Below are 17625 nucleotides of genomic sequence, written 5' to 3'. Positions count from 1 at the left end.
TTTCTACCCAATTCAGGAAGCAAATCCCTGAAGTAGCACAGTTTCCATTTTATACTGTATTTATATAATATAACCATTAGTTATTCTATATTTTATTGAGTACTCTTTTCGTGGAGATAATTGTTACTGTATATGTATGAATGTATGTATGTATGTATGTATATATGTATGTATGTATGTATGTATGTATGTATGTATGCATGAATGTATGCCTATATGTATGTATGTACGTATGTGTGTATATAAAATGTCATCATCATCATCATCAACGTTTAGTGTCTGCTTTCGATGCTGTCATGGATCAGATGGTTTGACTGAGGATTGACAAGCTAGTAGGTTGCACCAGGCTCCAATTTCATCTGGCAAGGTTTCTATAGCTGGATGCCCTTCCTAACACCCACCATGCTGAGAATGTAGTGGGTGCTTTTTATGTACCATTGGTATGGGAGCCAGTCAGGAGGCACTAGCATTGACCACGTTCAGATGGTACTTTTTACATCCCACTGGCATGGGGAGCCAGTCAGGCAGCACTGGCTACAACTATATATTTATATGTAAAAGAGTCAGATGGATGTGATAACATCAAAGTCAAATATTTACTTATGAGGACAGCGATTATATATCACGTGAGGAGATACAACTGGGTCCCATTATACAGGTAAACTGTTGCTTAATTTAAATTTAAATCCTCTATATATGTGGATCTATGTTGTATCGAAACACGTGTAGTATTTATTAAATAGCTGTCTAAATGTACTCCTTCTTCTTGACTCAATTCATTTTTATATATGCATATATATATATATATATATATATATATATATATATATACACACATATATAAAATATATATATATGTGTATGTATACACACACATATACACACATATATATACATACACAGACATATATATATATATATATATATATATATATATATATATATACACATGCACATGTTTGTGTGTGTGTGCATAAATAAATGTCTTAAGATATCTCTGTGTGTTTGTGTTTGTGTGTGTGTGTGTGTATGAATACATGTGCTAGAATTTGTATTAAAATTATATTTTATAGACTATGACATCTTGAAACTTTTAAATGAAATATGCTTCATATCTAACTGCTCGCAATCACATAACTGTATTACACAGGCATAGTTTATAGATAATATCTGTTCAGTCTTGCATTTTTGTTGGAGTTGGGAGCAGTAGCTAAGAAAGGTTATCACATCTAGCCCTTCTGAATTTCTCATTCTGCTGATAATTATCAGTTCCCAGTTGGATAATGTCTGTCAACTGTCATAAAACACATTTAGAATGTAAGAATACGAGCCTGGTACTCTTATCTTGTTATATAAGATTGCTGATAATCACTGTTTCTTGAATACCTGGACATACCAGTTCACCAGTTTGACAGCATGGTATGGATGATGTAACTGCAGTTACTAAATATATATGTATGTAATGTGTGTATGTATGTATGCATGTATGTATGCAAGTATATATGTATTATATGAATATAGGTAGGTATAAATACAGTGTACATTTAAACCCATAAGAGGTATCTGTCATAGGATTCCTTGCACGCTAGAAGGAACAGCTAAAATCCAAACCACTAATAGGGATAAACTTTGAATGGAATGAAAAATAAAAACATTTACCATCTATTTCCTTTTATCTTTCATTCCATTCGAAGTTTATCCCTAATAGTGGTTTGGATTTTAGCTGTCCCTTCTAGCGTGCAAGGAATCCTATGATGGATACTTATGTGTTTAAATGTACACTGCCTTTATGTGAATAATATATAGTCTACTGACTAAATTTTTTTACACGCTTGGCCACTGGTAGTAGAAATTTCTAAAATTTTTTATTACCCTGATATTATTAATTATATATAGGTAGGTATGTAGAAACTGGTGTGTATACACTTATCTATTACTACATGCATATGTCTCCACGTGTTTTTTCACATGTCTACATACATTTCTGCATACTTACATCTCTATACCCATATATCTACACACACACACGCGCGCGTGCACGCACACACACACACACACACAAACACACACACACACATACACAAACACACACACACACACATGCCTCCTCCACTTCTCTAAATACATGTACTTCTACACCCAGGTCTCTCTCTCTCTCTCTTTTTCTATGCATATGCACATACACACATTACTACATGTATATATCTCCACACACAAATCCCAATAGATATATAGATCAATTGAAATAAATATGTCTCCACATCTGGCTCTGAAATGGTGCATTGCAGTGCACTAATGCAACTGAAGGAGTATCTTGGTGCATCACAGGTGTTTTTAAAGTACATTGCTGGTATGGTTGTGTAGTAAGAAGGTTGTGTAGTAATAATATTGTATATGACTTAAGATATTTGTCTTGCCTTAATGTTTGTTGTCCTCTTTAACAATTATATATATATATATATATATATATATATATATATATATATATATATATAGATCATCATCATCATCATCATCATCATCGTTTAACGTCCGCTTTCCATGCTAGCATGGGTTGGACGATTTGACTGAGGACTGGTGAAACCGGATGGCAACACCAGGCTCCAGTCTGATTTGGCAGAGTTTCTACAGCTGGATGCCCTTCCTAACGCCAACCACTCAGAGTGTAGATATATACATATAATGTCTGTGTCTGTGTTTGTTTCCCCACCATTGCTTGACAACCAATGTTGGTGTGTTTATGTCCCTGTAACTTAGCGGTTCAGCAAAAGAAACTGATAGAACAAGTACTAAGGCCTAGAAAGAATAAGTCCTAGGGTTGATTTGTTTGACTAAAGGCGGCGCTCCAGTATGGCCACAGACAAATGACTGAAACAAGTAAAAGAATAAAAGAATACATATACACATACACATCATCATCATTTAACATCTGTTTTCTGTGCTGGCATGGGTTGGACGGTTTGACAGGAGCTGACCAGCTGAAGGGCTGTTCAGGCTCCATGTCTGTTTTGGCATGGTTTCTATGGTTGGATGCCTTTCCTAATGCCAACCACTTTACAGAGTGTACTGGATGTTTTTTATGCTGCACCAGCATAGATGCTTTTCGTATGACATCAGCACCTATAAGCCTGCAGGATTAGGGGACACTCAGCTTGAGAGGGTTATGGACATGTGTGTGTGTATGTGTGTGTTTGTGTTTGTCCTTTGCCACTACTTGACAACTAGTGTTGTTTTGGTTATGTTCTCATAACATTAGTATCTTAAAATATTTTTGTATACATGAGTGTTTGCCACCTTATTGCAACTATCTGTTCCTCTCTTGTCATCTCACCTTGAATCATTACTGCCTCTATCTCTGTCTCTGTCCTATTATTCCTTCAGTCACATGGTATGTTCTAGACTCTTTCATCTTGCAAGTTTCAAGGCCACCTCACATAGGGCTGGTGCTTTGAAAAATACACCCAGTACACTCTATGAAATGATTATCATCAGGAATGGTATCCAACCATAACAATCGTGCCAATATAGATACGTTGGAGTAAGGTACAGTCCTCCAGCTAGCTGTATCCTGTCAAATTGTTCGTCCAATGCCAGCACAGAAAGTGGGTATAAAATGACGGCAATGATTATTATAAAGTATGGTAAATAAAACAAGGCAATCAATATTGCATTTTTGTATTTGGTTTGAAAGATACTCGATAAGAACTCATGTATTGAACCAGGTTTTGTTGTATCGTGGAAGAGTCATTTGCCAGTTATGAATACATGCACTGGTTCTATTTCATTTGTGTTATTATTATTAGTCAACTAGTTAACTATTTTAACCAATGAACTAATCAATTGTTTAATTAAGCATTTGGTCAATCAATCAGCTATGTTCATCAGAGTCCTTTTTGTTGCCATTTGCGACCTCACGGTAAGTCTCTGATGAAATCTTCAATGGCAATGAAAGGAATCTGATGAACCTAGTTTATTGATTGACTAAAGGATTAATCAAATCAATCAATCGATTAGGTAATTGATTAAATGGATAACTAGTTGACTAATAACAACAACAACAACAATAACAATAAAAGAAGTGAAATAGAACCAGTGTGTGTGTGCTTATTGGTGTTATGACCCTCTCAAGATACAACAAAAGCAATCAGTTGCTTTCAGTATTTTTCCTTTCTAAATATAATATAACTTTATTACATAGTTTGCAAAGTGCACTAGTAATTTCTATTACTCCATGTGAAGTTTGTCATTAATTTTTTACAAGATATCCAGTGTATCACAGATTTAAAAATGATCAAGAACCACTGTTCATTGTGTATATTTGATTAAATACTCATCCCTTGAGAGGGAAATCTATACCCATATGTATGTGCATATGCATTTAACACATACATTTAAGGCATATATCTAATACATGTATTTAAACACTTATCTTGAAGCATAAATGCCTATACAAATATCTCTTATAAATACCTTGATAAATATATATATGTAATATGTGTCTCTGCATACATGTGTTTATGATCACACATATTTACATATGCATGTCCATGCAGAAATATATGCTTCTAAGTCAAGTCTCTTCTGTTGTATGTCTCTACACACATGTATATAAACATATATACAGTCATGGCCAAAAGTTTGGAACATTTTTTAATTAAAAAAATTAAAATTGTTATGCCCAAGTACAATTTGATTCAAATATATACAACATAGAGATGTACTTACCTAATAACTGATCCAATGGCTCAATTCTACTTTACATACATACCTATGTTCCAAAGTCTTGGCCAGGTAATGATATATTGCAAATTAAATATAACTTTGGACATCTATATATATAAAACAGAAAATTTCTTTTTGTGTGTGTGTGTGTATACTCATAATGCATTTCCACATTTTTCAACCGATTTTGCTCAAACTTGATACACTGATAGCTTATGCTCCAAAAGTGGCCACGATCTACTTTATATTTTCCAGACCCTCCACGTATAACTAAAAACCATGAATAACTGTTCAGAAAACTGTTTTTTTTTTGCCCATAACTCCCTGGTTTTGCGAGCGATTTCCTCCAAATTTGACATAAACATTACTCATGACATAAGAATTGTTTTGCTTAAAATTTTTGTCAAGGTCATCTGCGTTAATTGTGAAAATCCACGAATAATTGAATAAAAATTGTTTTTTTTGTCAATAACTTTCAGAGTTTCCAACCGATTCACTCCAACCAAATTGACACAAACATTACTCATATTTTAAAAATTATTTTAAACTTATGTCTTTGTCAAGTCAATCCATGTTGAATGGGAAAAGTCTGTGAATAACTGCGTAAAATTCATTTTTTTGCCAATAACTTCCGCAGTTCCAAAACTGATTCACTCCAAATTTGGCAAAATATTACCCATGCCTAATTGACTGTTTTAAACTAATGTTTTGTCAAGTTTATTTGTATTAACTTTGCAGTTTACCGGATTAAACTTGGTTTTGTGCTTACAACTTCTGCTGTTTACTCATGCGCCAAGGGTTGTTGGGTAGTTTTACCTTGCTGATTTGATCTGTGTACATTAGTGTTTACTTAACCCCCTGCTATTATCGGCTACAGCCGTGATACCCCCCCCCCACACTTCAATCTCTTATTTGGTGTGAATGACTGCTTTTACTACATCCTCAGTGTTTACTCACTTCCCCCTCCCCCCATTAGCACTGACATTCATAATGCCCCCTTTTCACCACCATTTTTCTTAATGACATGTCAATGGTCTGCCAATAAGGGGTGAACTGTGAACATGACCTTTGACCTATGCATGTGAATACTATTGATTGTCCACTGTAATGAGCCTGTCCAATTAATTCATTGACTGAATTTTATTGGTGGAACACTGTTCACCTGATCGATGCAGTATCAAATCGTAATTATTGATGCACTTTTGTGCATATCTGATATGTGCTTTGGCTTACAGGTTAGGCCTACCATTTGACATACACTATTGCTTTAACTTCATACTTCCTGTTGAAATTTTATGCTGTCCCCATACTCAATTAAGTTAACTCCTTCATACTGTTGCCACCTACCAGTTTTTAGCTTATGTGTCGTTAAAAAATACTGTATTCAGTGTCTTTGTGTCCACATAGCTAACTCTCTGACCCTGCTTCCACCTTTTCTGAATAATACGTTTAATAGGTTCCCTTTTTATGCATCATGCCAAATTTGTTTTTCAGTGTCCCCTTTTGCCCGTTTTTTAAAACTTGCAATTTAAACATAGTGCAATACTATCGCAATGTCACCTCAGAAAAGAATGTGCCTTGGCCATAAAACAGAGTCTGCTTCGGCTACCAAAAGAAGGAAGTCGAGCCATGTTTCTCTCATGGCCAGTTATATGTCGGATGCTCCAGAGTTGGAAGCAAACAAACACTATTTGTACTTGCCCCTAATGGCAAAATAAAAAATGTGGTCTACAGAGAGGTGTTGTAGGTACTTCATGCACCAGCTGCTTTCAAATTCGTGAACCTCAGTGCCTTCTCTACACCAGTGCAACCTTTCAGACCTGATATCTGGTAAGTGAGTGCTACTGTAGTCATGCTTTCAAAGTTATTAACTTTGCTCAACCATGTTTCTTTTCCTTTGTCCAACCTAGGTCTGTGATCTGTTTTGACAGAGCTTCACATTTCACAGCAACAGTTCCATTGCTTTCAGTGTAAATGAAAAAAGGCCCTTTTCAGGGCCACTTTACATACAATTATTACACCATGTGAAAATGCATTACAACCTTTCTCAGGGCTTCTTATCAAATTGTTATTGCTGTGAGAACAACAAAAAAGCCCTTTTCAGCTGTGATTGTTGCACCATCTGAGAACATATTAAAGCCCTTCTCAGGACTTTGTATCAAACTGTTACAGCTTGGCTTCAGTGGTACCCGGTGACTAATTTTATTACAATTTTGTTACAGTAAGGGACCAGTTTTGTTAAAATTTGGCATTAACATTATTTATGATGAAGGAAATTTACTGAGTATCAAAAACATTGTAGTATTTGAATCCTGAGAGGGGGAGAAAGATACAAAGATAGATAGAGTCGCGTCAGAAATATGAAGTTAAAACTTACTTGCAAGGATGACGCGTGCGTTCGATCATGTAATACAAATAATATATGAGTATATGCATGTATATGTACATGTATGTACATACCTACATCTACATGTATATATAGATGCATATCTGGGTACAGAACGTTGCAAAAAAACGTGGACAAAATGATAAACAGAGTACAGAAAACACACAGGCCACATAGAGAACATTTCCTTCATCAGCTGCCACCATTCTAAAACTAAGCGTTTTGAAGAGTAAGGGCAGGACGCATTGTTAGAATGGCTCTTCCCATGGACCACACAGGCATAGGAGTGGCTGTGTGGTAAGTAGCTTGCTTACCAACCACATGGTTCTGAGTTCAGTCCCACTGTGTGGCACTTTGGGCAAGTGTCTTCTACTATAGACTTGGGCTGACCAAAGCCTTGTGAGTGGATTTGGTAGATGGAAACTGAAAGAAGCCCATCGTATATGTGTGTGTGTGTGTGTGTGTGTGTGTGTGTGTGTTTGTCCCCCACAAAATTGCTTGACAACCAATGCTGGTATTTTTATGTCCCTGTGATTTAGTGGTTCAGCAAAAGAAACCAATTGAATAATTACTAAGCTTACAAAGAATAAGTCATGGGATCGATTTGTTCAACTAAAAGCAGGGCTCCAGCATGGCCACAGTCAAATAACTGAAACAAAATAATTAAAGAATATATATACACACACATACTTAATATATATATGTATGTATGTGTGAATAAAAAAATAATGTGTATGTATATTTTCAATGGTAAGTAAACTAAATATTTATAATGTACTCCACATAATAATCTAGATGATTCTGTCCTTATATATTTGATAATCTGTAATGATATTGTCTATGTTATAAATGCGAGACAGAATCAACTATCTTTTGGACAAAAATAAATCATAATTTTTGTTTGTTTTTCTAATACAGCTATGCTATTGTGCTGCAAATATCCAAAGTTAATTGCATTCATTTAGTTTTGTAATAAAACAAGGCTATCCTAATTCTTTTACATATAAAACAGATCTATCCTAGTTCTATGCATATAGACAAAATTTAAGTTTTTTATTTAGATAATTATCTATTCCATATAGAATTTTCCAGAAGTCAAAGATAATCAAATATGTCTCTTGTCCTACAAGATATATAAACAGTTACTAATACTGGTATTGTAGAAGTATTACTTTATACTCCAAACTATAACCTTCTAGATGTTTAAATAATATAGTATTTCTGTTTTATGTTGCTGATACTGATATATCTTCTGTCTATTTTCAGAAACATTTGATGTTCAAATCAGACATCTGGTGACTGTAACAGCTATCAGTGGGGATATGTTGGTACCAGTGTACATACTACTCTCATTTCTTCACTGTTGTTTGTGTGTGGTGCATCTTGTCTATACTGTACAGGAAGGTAAAAGTCCGGGTACGTATGTGGGGAACATCGCTGAGGATGTATCATCATTGGATGTTTCACTCCAAAACCAAGACTCCATAACATTCAGTTTAATAAAAGCACAAGATGGTCGCCAATTATTCAATGTTTCCAAATCAGGAACACTCACTACAGAACAGATATTGGATGCTGAAGCTCTTTGTACTTATAATATAGAATGTTGCAGATGGGTTGAAGTTGCTATAAAACAGGATACAATTTTTCTAATTATATTAAAGATTAAAGTTATAGTAGAAGATGTCAATGACCACTTCCCAGAATTTCCAACCAAAGAGTTCAAACTTGAATTCTATGAAACCGATGGTAAAGGGACCAGGCGATCAGTTCCGAATGCCATAGACAAAGATGTTAGTATTCGAAACTCTCACATTACATATCAATTAAAGAATAATACAGGCAAACCGTTTACATTGTCTGTTTCAAAAAGGGTAGATGGGACTGATAAACTTAAAATAATTTTAGAAAAAAAGATAGACCGAGAAGTAAAAGATAAATATATGCTGCAAATACTTGCCAACGACGGGGGCTACCCACCGAAGCAGTGTATTCTAGATGTTGAAATATCTGTTATTGATGTTAATGACAACCCACCAATTTTTGCTCAAAAAGATTATAATATTTCAATAAAAAACACACACCTAAAAGACACACCAGTTGTAATTTTGTCTGCCAAAGACTTAGATTTTGGAAATAATGGCCAAGTTTCATACCATTTCAGTTCCAAAACATCAGATCTTGTGAAAAAACACTTTAGGTTGACTGAAGAAACTGGAGAAATTTTCCTACAGAAAAAGTTCCCTTTTGGACAAAAACAAATATATAAGTTGTTTATAGAAGCCAGAGATGGAGGTTCTCCACCTTTGAGCTGTATTACAGCTGTCAATGTAAATGTCATCAATCAACAGAACAATGCACCAAAGATTGATATAAATTTTGTTTCAGCCTTGTCTGAAAGCACTGCTACTATCTCCGAAGGAATTAAAACAGGCAGTTTCATTGCTTATGTGAAAGTTACAGATAATGACCTTGGACAGAATGGAAAGGTCAAATGTGATCTTTCACATGAAAAATTTAAGCTTGAAAGCTTAGATTTAGAAGGGTATAAAATCACAATAAAAGATGCTGTTGATCGAGAAACAGAAGATCACTATGAGATCACTTTATCATGTCAAGATGAAGGTTCACCTTCCTTGAAGACAGAAAGGAATTTTTCTATCCAAGTATTGGATATGAATGATATGCGTCCACAATTTACTAAGGACACATTCAAATTCCTTACCTATGAAAATGAGGAACCAAATTTTCCTGTTGGATTTATTAATGCTACTGACCCTGATCTGAAGGCAGGAGGTCAGCTAACTTACTCTCTAGTGAAAAATATCAAAACTGTTCTTCCTTTTCAGATTACTGACAATGGATTTATTTCAACAACACAATCACTGGATCGAGAACAACTAGAAATATATGAGTTCCAGGTTTTAGTCAAAGACAATGGGATACCATCTTTGAATAACACTGGAAATGTTATTGTTGAGGTTATGGATGAAAATGACAATGCTCCATATTTCACCTTCCCAAGTGTTAACCCTTTCAGTCTGGATGTCTATTATTATCCACAGACTAAGAATGACATCACAGTTCTGAAAGCTGCAGACCGAGACAGTCCCAGAAATGCCTTTCTCCAATATGAAATTATTGGAGGCAATGACAAACAGTTGTTTTCCATTGATCCTTACACTGGCGTGTTATCATTTTCTCGTGCAGTTTACCAGAGTGATGCAGGGTCATATAAGCTGAAATTTCTTGTCAAAGACAGTGGTACCCCAGTTCTATCAGCAACTACTACAATATCTTTGACATTAGCTGTCAGCAACAAGACAACTATATCAACAAAGACAATGCGTATGAAATCAAACAAAATGATTGATGTCAATATGGTTATTATTATTGTTGTGGTAACTGTAATAGTATGTGTTGCTATTGTGATTTCTATAACAATGTGTGTTGTGAGGTATAACAATATGCGAAATGGCTCGTTAACTGCTGAAGTGAACCCGTCAATCCACTCAAAAATTGAGAAAAGTCATTTAATTAGTCACAGTAAAAATCCTGCCACCTTACTGAGAAACTCTCATGAAAAGAAAAACAGACATACTCAACTGATAAAATCTTCAAGTCAGTTCTACTTTGTATTAGAGCCACAAAATGAATGGATTACTTCAACAACATCTAGAAGCCTTCCGACATCTATCCAGGTAAGTGTAAAACTACATTTCATTATTGTTGCATTTTTCATTGGTCAATAGATTTTGGTTTTCTTACAGTTGAATATTTACATAAAGCATTCATAAGATAGTATATATATATATATATATATATATATATATGTATACACATACATACACATATATTTGTGTATTAAGGCTACCATTGGTTTCACGTTAAAAAAAAATATTTTAATATCCTAATAATTGTTCAAGCCAATCACATGTTTCCATCCAAAATGGAGATGAATACAATTCCTCCATCAGATTGGCCTGAACAGTTGTTAAGATATTAAGATATTTTTCAAACATAAAATCAATGATAGCCTTAATACACAAATACAGAAATTTTATTCACCAGTGCAGTGTTGAGCACTCATTCTTGTCGTTTGACATTTATGTCTATATATATAAATGTATATACACATGAACACTCACAAACACATGCAAACACATAAACAACTCATATATACCAATAACTGTAAGTGCAACAAAATATATATTCTGTTTTACATGTGGAATCATGCAAAATAGAATGAGTATTTTGTTGGACTCACAGTTAGGTTATAGACTAAATCTTGTAGGTAAGAAAGAAGGAATGGGTTTATGATGTTAGATAAAGTAATGTAAAGGTGGAAAATTTTTTGAAATATATAAAGGTATAAATATGTATAGGTATCTAAACTCATTAAATTAAATGGAGAGGCTGAGTAAAAAGATAAATAGAGAAGGTAATAACATGATCTAAGGAAGTGATGATAGGGTAGAAGTTTGAGTAACAAAAACTGTATAAATGAATGGGAGTGAAAGGCAGTGTGAAAATATAAATATATAAATGTGTGTGTGTATATATATATATATATATATATATTGGAAAATGGTGGATCTCAAAGAAGACTAGACTATAAATAATAGTGAGTAAATATAAGGTTAAAAATCCTTTGGACAGAAAAAGTTGAAAGCTGCCTGTGTGACTTGAAACCACATCTCCTGTAAACATGGCAGACATTTCACTATATATATACATGTACACACACACACACACACACACACACACACACACACACACACACACACACATATATATATACGTACATACATATATTATGTGTGCGTGTATATGTGTATGTATATATATCTTATGATATTGCTTAGACATACCAAAACTAATAACAAATTGTCATTTTTAGTATACTTATGTTTTAGAGTAAACCATCAATTTTAGTACATTATATAATATTGATTAATAAAAGACAAAAGGAATTTCATAATAACTTTTATTAGCTATACCCTCACCCAAAAAAGAAAACTTGTACCCAGTGGTGAGTAGACATGACATGCAGTTTCTTATACCTTTCTTGGAGCCATTTAAGTTTATTGCAGAAAGCATTTAAATACGTCGAGTTGATTATGTGTAGAAACCAATATTAAATAATACGGTGCATTGGATTTGGGGATAAAAATCCTTGCTCGGAGACTATTATACATACATATATATATACCCACTACACTCTCTGAGTGGTTGGCGTTAGGAAGGGCATCCAGCTGTAGAAACTCTGCCAAATTAGATTGGAGCCTGGTGTTGCCATCCGGTTTCACCAGTCCTCAGTCAAATCGTCCAACCCATGCTAGCATGGAAGGCGGACGTTAAACAATGATGATGATGATGATGATATATATAGGCAATCTTTATATCCAACTTAAAATGGATGTCTTGTCAGAATGTCAACTACTGTAGTATTTGCCTTGAGAGATCCTTTCGTATAGACACATGTGCACAAAAGCAAAGACATAATATCGTTGGAGATGAGAATCATATGGCATGGGTGCCAGAACTGCCAGATCATGTTATTTCAGTGTACAGCACTTCTTCAGTGGCAGGCATCCAGTGACTGCATACCAGCCAAATCTTGCTGCCACAATATATATATATATATAGTTAAAACAGAAAAAAATGCTCAGGTACAGAGATATAAAAACAGACATTCACATGCATGTCCCTATATCTACATACATGTAGGTCCAAAGATATGTATATAAATAAAAATATATCGATAGATAGATTTATATGCATTTCCCTATACACGAGTGTATATACAAAGATGTGCATGTATATATGTGGCTGCTAGTGTTTATCTCTCTGTATATGCATAAACATGAGTATGTTTGTTCCTGTTTTATATATATGAGTGTGTGTGCATGTGTGTGTGTGTGAATAGTAGTCTCATCCTCAAATCCACCAAACTGTTTTATATTATATTTAGTTTTACATGTAATGAATTCAATGTATTTAAATGCTTTCTGCAATAAGCACATTTCATTTAGATGACTCCAAGGAAGCTATAAGATTATACATGAGCACTGAGCTTTAATTGCATACTTCTCAGAGTAGAAACAGCTGTAAGCTAATGAAAGTCATTACACAACTCTTTTTTCCCTTCATTAAGTGATATATATGTATTTATGTATATATATATATGTAAATGTATATATTAGCATACATATACATGCCTTCGTACATACAAACATATGACATAGACTGGTTAGGTTTCCTTGGTTTGAGTGAGTTTCTGTTTGGAGTTACTGCCCTTCTAGGCATGACCAGAAAATATCTCATGCATTTTCATCTTGATATAGTATCAAAGGCTGAATGCCTTTTCTGACACCGGACACTTCATAGAATATACCAGTTATATTTCTAGCAGGTTGAGTAACTACATTGTGAGTTTCTGGTTGAGAATGATCCTGTTACTAATAATATCCTCATCACCCAATTAAAAATTTTTACATTTAACTCCAAGTAACTTTCAGCAATTACTAACATTTGTTAGTTTATGACAATAATACTTTGTACTTTAAATATAGGGTTGTATTTGCTGTTAATAAAGCTCCCATTACATATCTTGTAATTTTTGTAGAATTCTAAATAAGATGAGTGTATTGTCAACTAATGTTTTTCTGTTTAATACTGTTGCATATTCTGTGTTATAAAATGCACTACAATGGCTCTTTATTGTAAACACATATCCAGCTGGCAAGGAAGTGTCCTATATGAGTGTGAACTACAACAGTTTGAACTGAATTTTGCAATTTTCATGTTTGCATTTAAATTTGTGTATCACATTGGCCACGCAAAGTATTTTCTACAGCTTACAGTAAATGGCTTTGTGTTGAATAAGAGGTTTTTAATTCAGGTTTTCTTGTAATATATCCTTACTGTTAGTTTTATGATTATGCTTAATAATTCATATTGTGATCTGATTTTGATGTTTTGTAGATGTCTTTTCATCATAATATATTCATGTCTATATAAGTAATAATTTTAAATTCAGGTATACATTTTGTAGGATGCTGTTTAAAGCCTATTGACAGTATTCAGTTGCCTGATATCATCAACAGCATAGGTGTAAATGCTACTAAATTTACTTCAGGAATTCCTTCATGTCCATAGAATTTATAAAATATGAGAGAAAGAAACTGGAATTCACAAAACTCTTTATTATTCACTATGATTATTTTGACCTGTCGTGCACCAGGACCCCACAAGTGAGATGCTGTACAAATAATTGTGGTGTGTCATAGGTGCATATGTATCTCGTTAGGTGGCTAGTCAAAAGGTGCTTCGTTTTTTAATCTCTGTTTCACTTAATTCGATTAGAATACATTTTTGTAGTTGTAGCTTCTTGTGCAGAAGTGTAGTGAACTACCACTACCAAAATATATTCTAATTAAAATAAGCAATACAGAGATTAAAAAATGAGGCATCTTTTGACTAGTCACCAGACGAGACACATCTGCATCAATGATACACCACAACTGTTTGTACAGCATCACAACTGCAAGGTACCAATGCATGATGGGCCAAAACAGTCGTAGGGAACAGTAAAGTCTTGTGAATTCCATTTTCTTTCTCTCGTGTCTATATATGTATGCATAGTTATACGTATACATGTAATACATACTTACATACATTAATACATGTTTCTTTTCGGAAATGGGTGTTGGATTCCATGGGAATTTTAAAACTTTTTCTATTCAAAGGGTTTTGAATCCAATATTTACCTGGTATTATTTATTGTTTTATTTGTTTTGAGATCAACTGTTTCTAAAAAGAATCATTTCCTGTTCTTGAAGTTTCTACTGATGGAGTTTTGTTTCATTGTTAGAAGCTAACTCCTTCCATAAAGGAGAACTTCAAATAAAAAAAAAAAGAGAATACACACACACACACACACACACACACACACACACACACACACACACACATTTACATATTCACATATATATTATACACACATATATAATACATATAAATCTATCTATCTATCTATCTATCTATCTATCTATCTATCTATCTATCTATCTATCTATCTATCTAGATATATATATATATATATATATATATATACATACACACACACACATATATATATATGAGTGTGTTTAGACTCAATGTGATTGAATGATTAAGTAGTCCATTTCACAATCATGAGGTTCCAGTTTCAATTTGACTGTGTAGAATCTTAGATAAGTGTAATTTTCTCTAACCTCAGATTGACTGATCCCTTGTGGATGGAATTAAGTAGATAAAATCTGCACAGAAGCCTGTTTGATAGAATGTACCAGTAATTATAAAAGTGCAACTTTGTCACATTTTGCATATAAATTCTGTCTGAAAATTACATTAAAGGTATATATATCTGTGGAGTAATCAACCATTTACATGCTAATTAATTGAGCCTGGTTGTCTAATTGATTGAACAATTAGGGTACCTTCTTAGTTGGAATCTTGATTGAGATCCATCCATGTCCTTAGTCAATAAAATTGATTTGATAACTAATAACTGATAATTATATAATTATTATTTAGTTTGTTATGTTTTCATATGCGTTATTGAAACAGCTGTAGACAAAGTTTTTGTAGTAACAATGAGATCATTAGTTTTTCTGTTTTTCTTTTACACATGAATCAAAGGTGGTGCTCCAGCATGGCTACAGTCAAATGACTGAAACAAGTAAAATAATAAAATATGTTGATGAAGATATTTTAAACTGCACTGTCTACTATAGTGGTTTTAAAGAAAAAATGCTTTACCTGCAGACAAAATATGGTGGAAATTAGAAGAAAAGTAGAAAGGAAAAATCACATGGTTCAATCTACTATGTAACTTAAATATGAGCATTCCTAAGGTTAATAAAACAATACTTCCCAATATATATCTACTACAAGATTTTCAACAGAAATAATGTCAAAGTTAGTTACAGCTGTACTGAAAATTTTTTGCTTTGAAAGTTAGATTCAGTAGGAAAAAACCTAACACATTTACATCCCCCAACTAAATGAAACTCCAATTTTACTAATATTTATCCACTGAACAATAAATGCCTTATAAAAATATGGTATATTGCGCAAAAATCTCAATTACAGATAACAGAAATGCAAAATATTACAAGTGCCTGACAAAGAAGAAACACCTCTATTCTCTCCAAATACATATGGAGTCTGAATGATTGAGGCATTGAGAATTTCAAATCTGACAGGTGGGTCATTGAAACAGCACCCTCTTGCATAAATGGATTTAACTATTCTATTTGCTTATCCAATAAATACATGTATGCAGCTGCTTGACATACTGAAGTTTGGTTTGATTTCTGCTTGTTTACGCCAGATGAAGTATCTCTTGAGAACATTCAAACTACCTACCAGATAAATACCAGATCACCCAGTTATTGCTACCAAATTTTAAACCATTGAAATTTTACATGCTATTTTCACCATATATGATTAAAAGGTCAATGAATCTCACACTTAAACTATTGCATATTCACACATTCTGCATGGAATCTTATTTTCTTCACATAGTTTAAATGCTAATGAAAGACAGGTATATTTTCATATTTGTTGGAAATGCAAATGAAATTCCCACATAGACCGCTGCATGGTATATTATCTCATTTCTAATCTGTCATAACTTTGTTATACTTCTCAAGTTTCTCTCTTCCATACAATCAGAAAATTCACATTTAACATAAAACATTACAGTATTATTACTATTGCACATGGGACTACATCTTGTATCCATCCATTCATGTTATTGGCATCCAATCTTAGTCTGTCTGTTACCTTCTTTGCATCTCCAAAAGTCTTTCTTACAATGCATTTCCATTTTCTCTTCCACTTCCTCTTCCTCTCTCATTTTCTGCTGTGTATATGCAATTTTTCTTCCCCCACCCCATTTCTGGTTGTAACAATATAAAGTGCATCTCTCTATGCCATGTCTCTTATGATTGTTCACAACAAGTTTCCTTTTTACATTTCCACATATACTTTCTCTCTCTTGGTCAACTTTGTGTCTCCCTTATTCTTTCTACAGTCAACCTTGTGACATGTAACTTGCCTAACATTTTCTGTCTTAATTCCTTTTCTTTTTTCTCTTTATTTTTATAAATTTTATTCTTTAATTTGTTTTATTCAAAAAATTTTAATTTTATATTTTACTTCATCAATTATGTATATATATATGTGTGTGTTTCTTTTATGTTTTATATTTTACTTGTTTTTATTTTTCATTTAATTTTAATTTCATATCTTATTTTTCATGTCATATTTTCATAATTTAATATCTTTTATTTTTTATATATTTTCCTATAACTGTAGAAATACATACGTGTATGCATATGTATATATATATATATATATATATATATATATATATATATGTATGTATATGTATATATAGAGTAAAGAGTATATGTGTATATATATATGTGTATATATATATATGTGTGTATATATGTATATATATA

General features: G+C 33.2%; 1 protein-coding gene across 22 annotated transcripts in view; it reads left to right on the top strand.

Annotated features, from left to right (window-relative positions):
* The window catches only part of LOC106872895 (protocadherin beta-15), a 181419-nt gene that overhangs the window by 45563 nt on the left and 118231 nt on the right, over positions 1–17625 (top strand). For all 22 annotated transcript variants that reach the window (XM_052973036.2, XM_089362766.1, XM_089362764.1 and 19 more), the window contains one exon: positions 8375–10809. In XM_052973036.2, the coding sequence (XP_052828996.1) occupies positions 8431–10809 (2379 nt within the window). In that variant the 5' untranslated portion in view covers positions 8375–8430. The remainder of the gene's footprint in view (positions 1–8374; positions 10810–17625) is intronic.

The sequence above is a fragment of the Octopus bimaculoides genome, chromosome 14, assembly GCF_046866305.1.
Source record: "Octopus bimaculoides isolate indiv1 chromosome 14, ASM4686630v1, whole genome shotgun sequence".
In the NCBI taxonomy this organism is placed as follows: Eukaryota; Metazoa; Mollusca; class Cephalopoda; order Octopoda; family Octopodidae; genus Octopus; species Octopus bimaculoides.
This window is presented reverse-complemented; position numbering and strand designations above follow the sequence as displayed.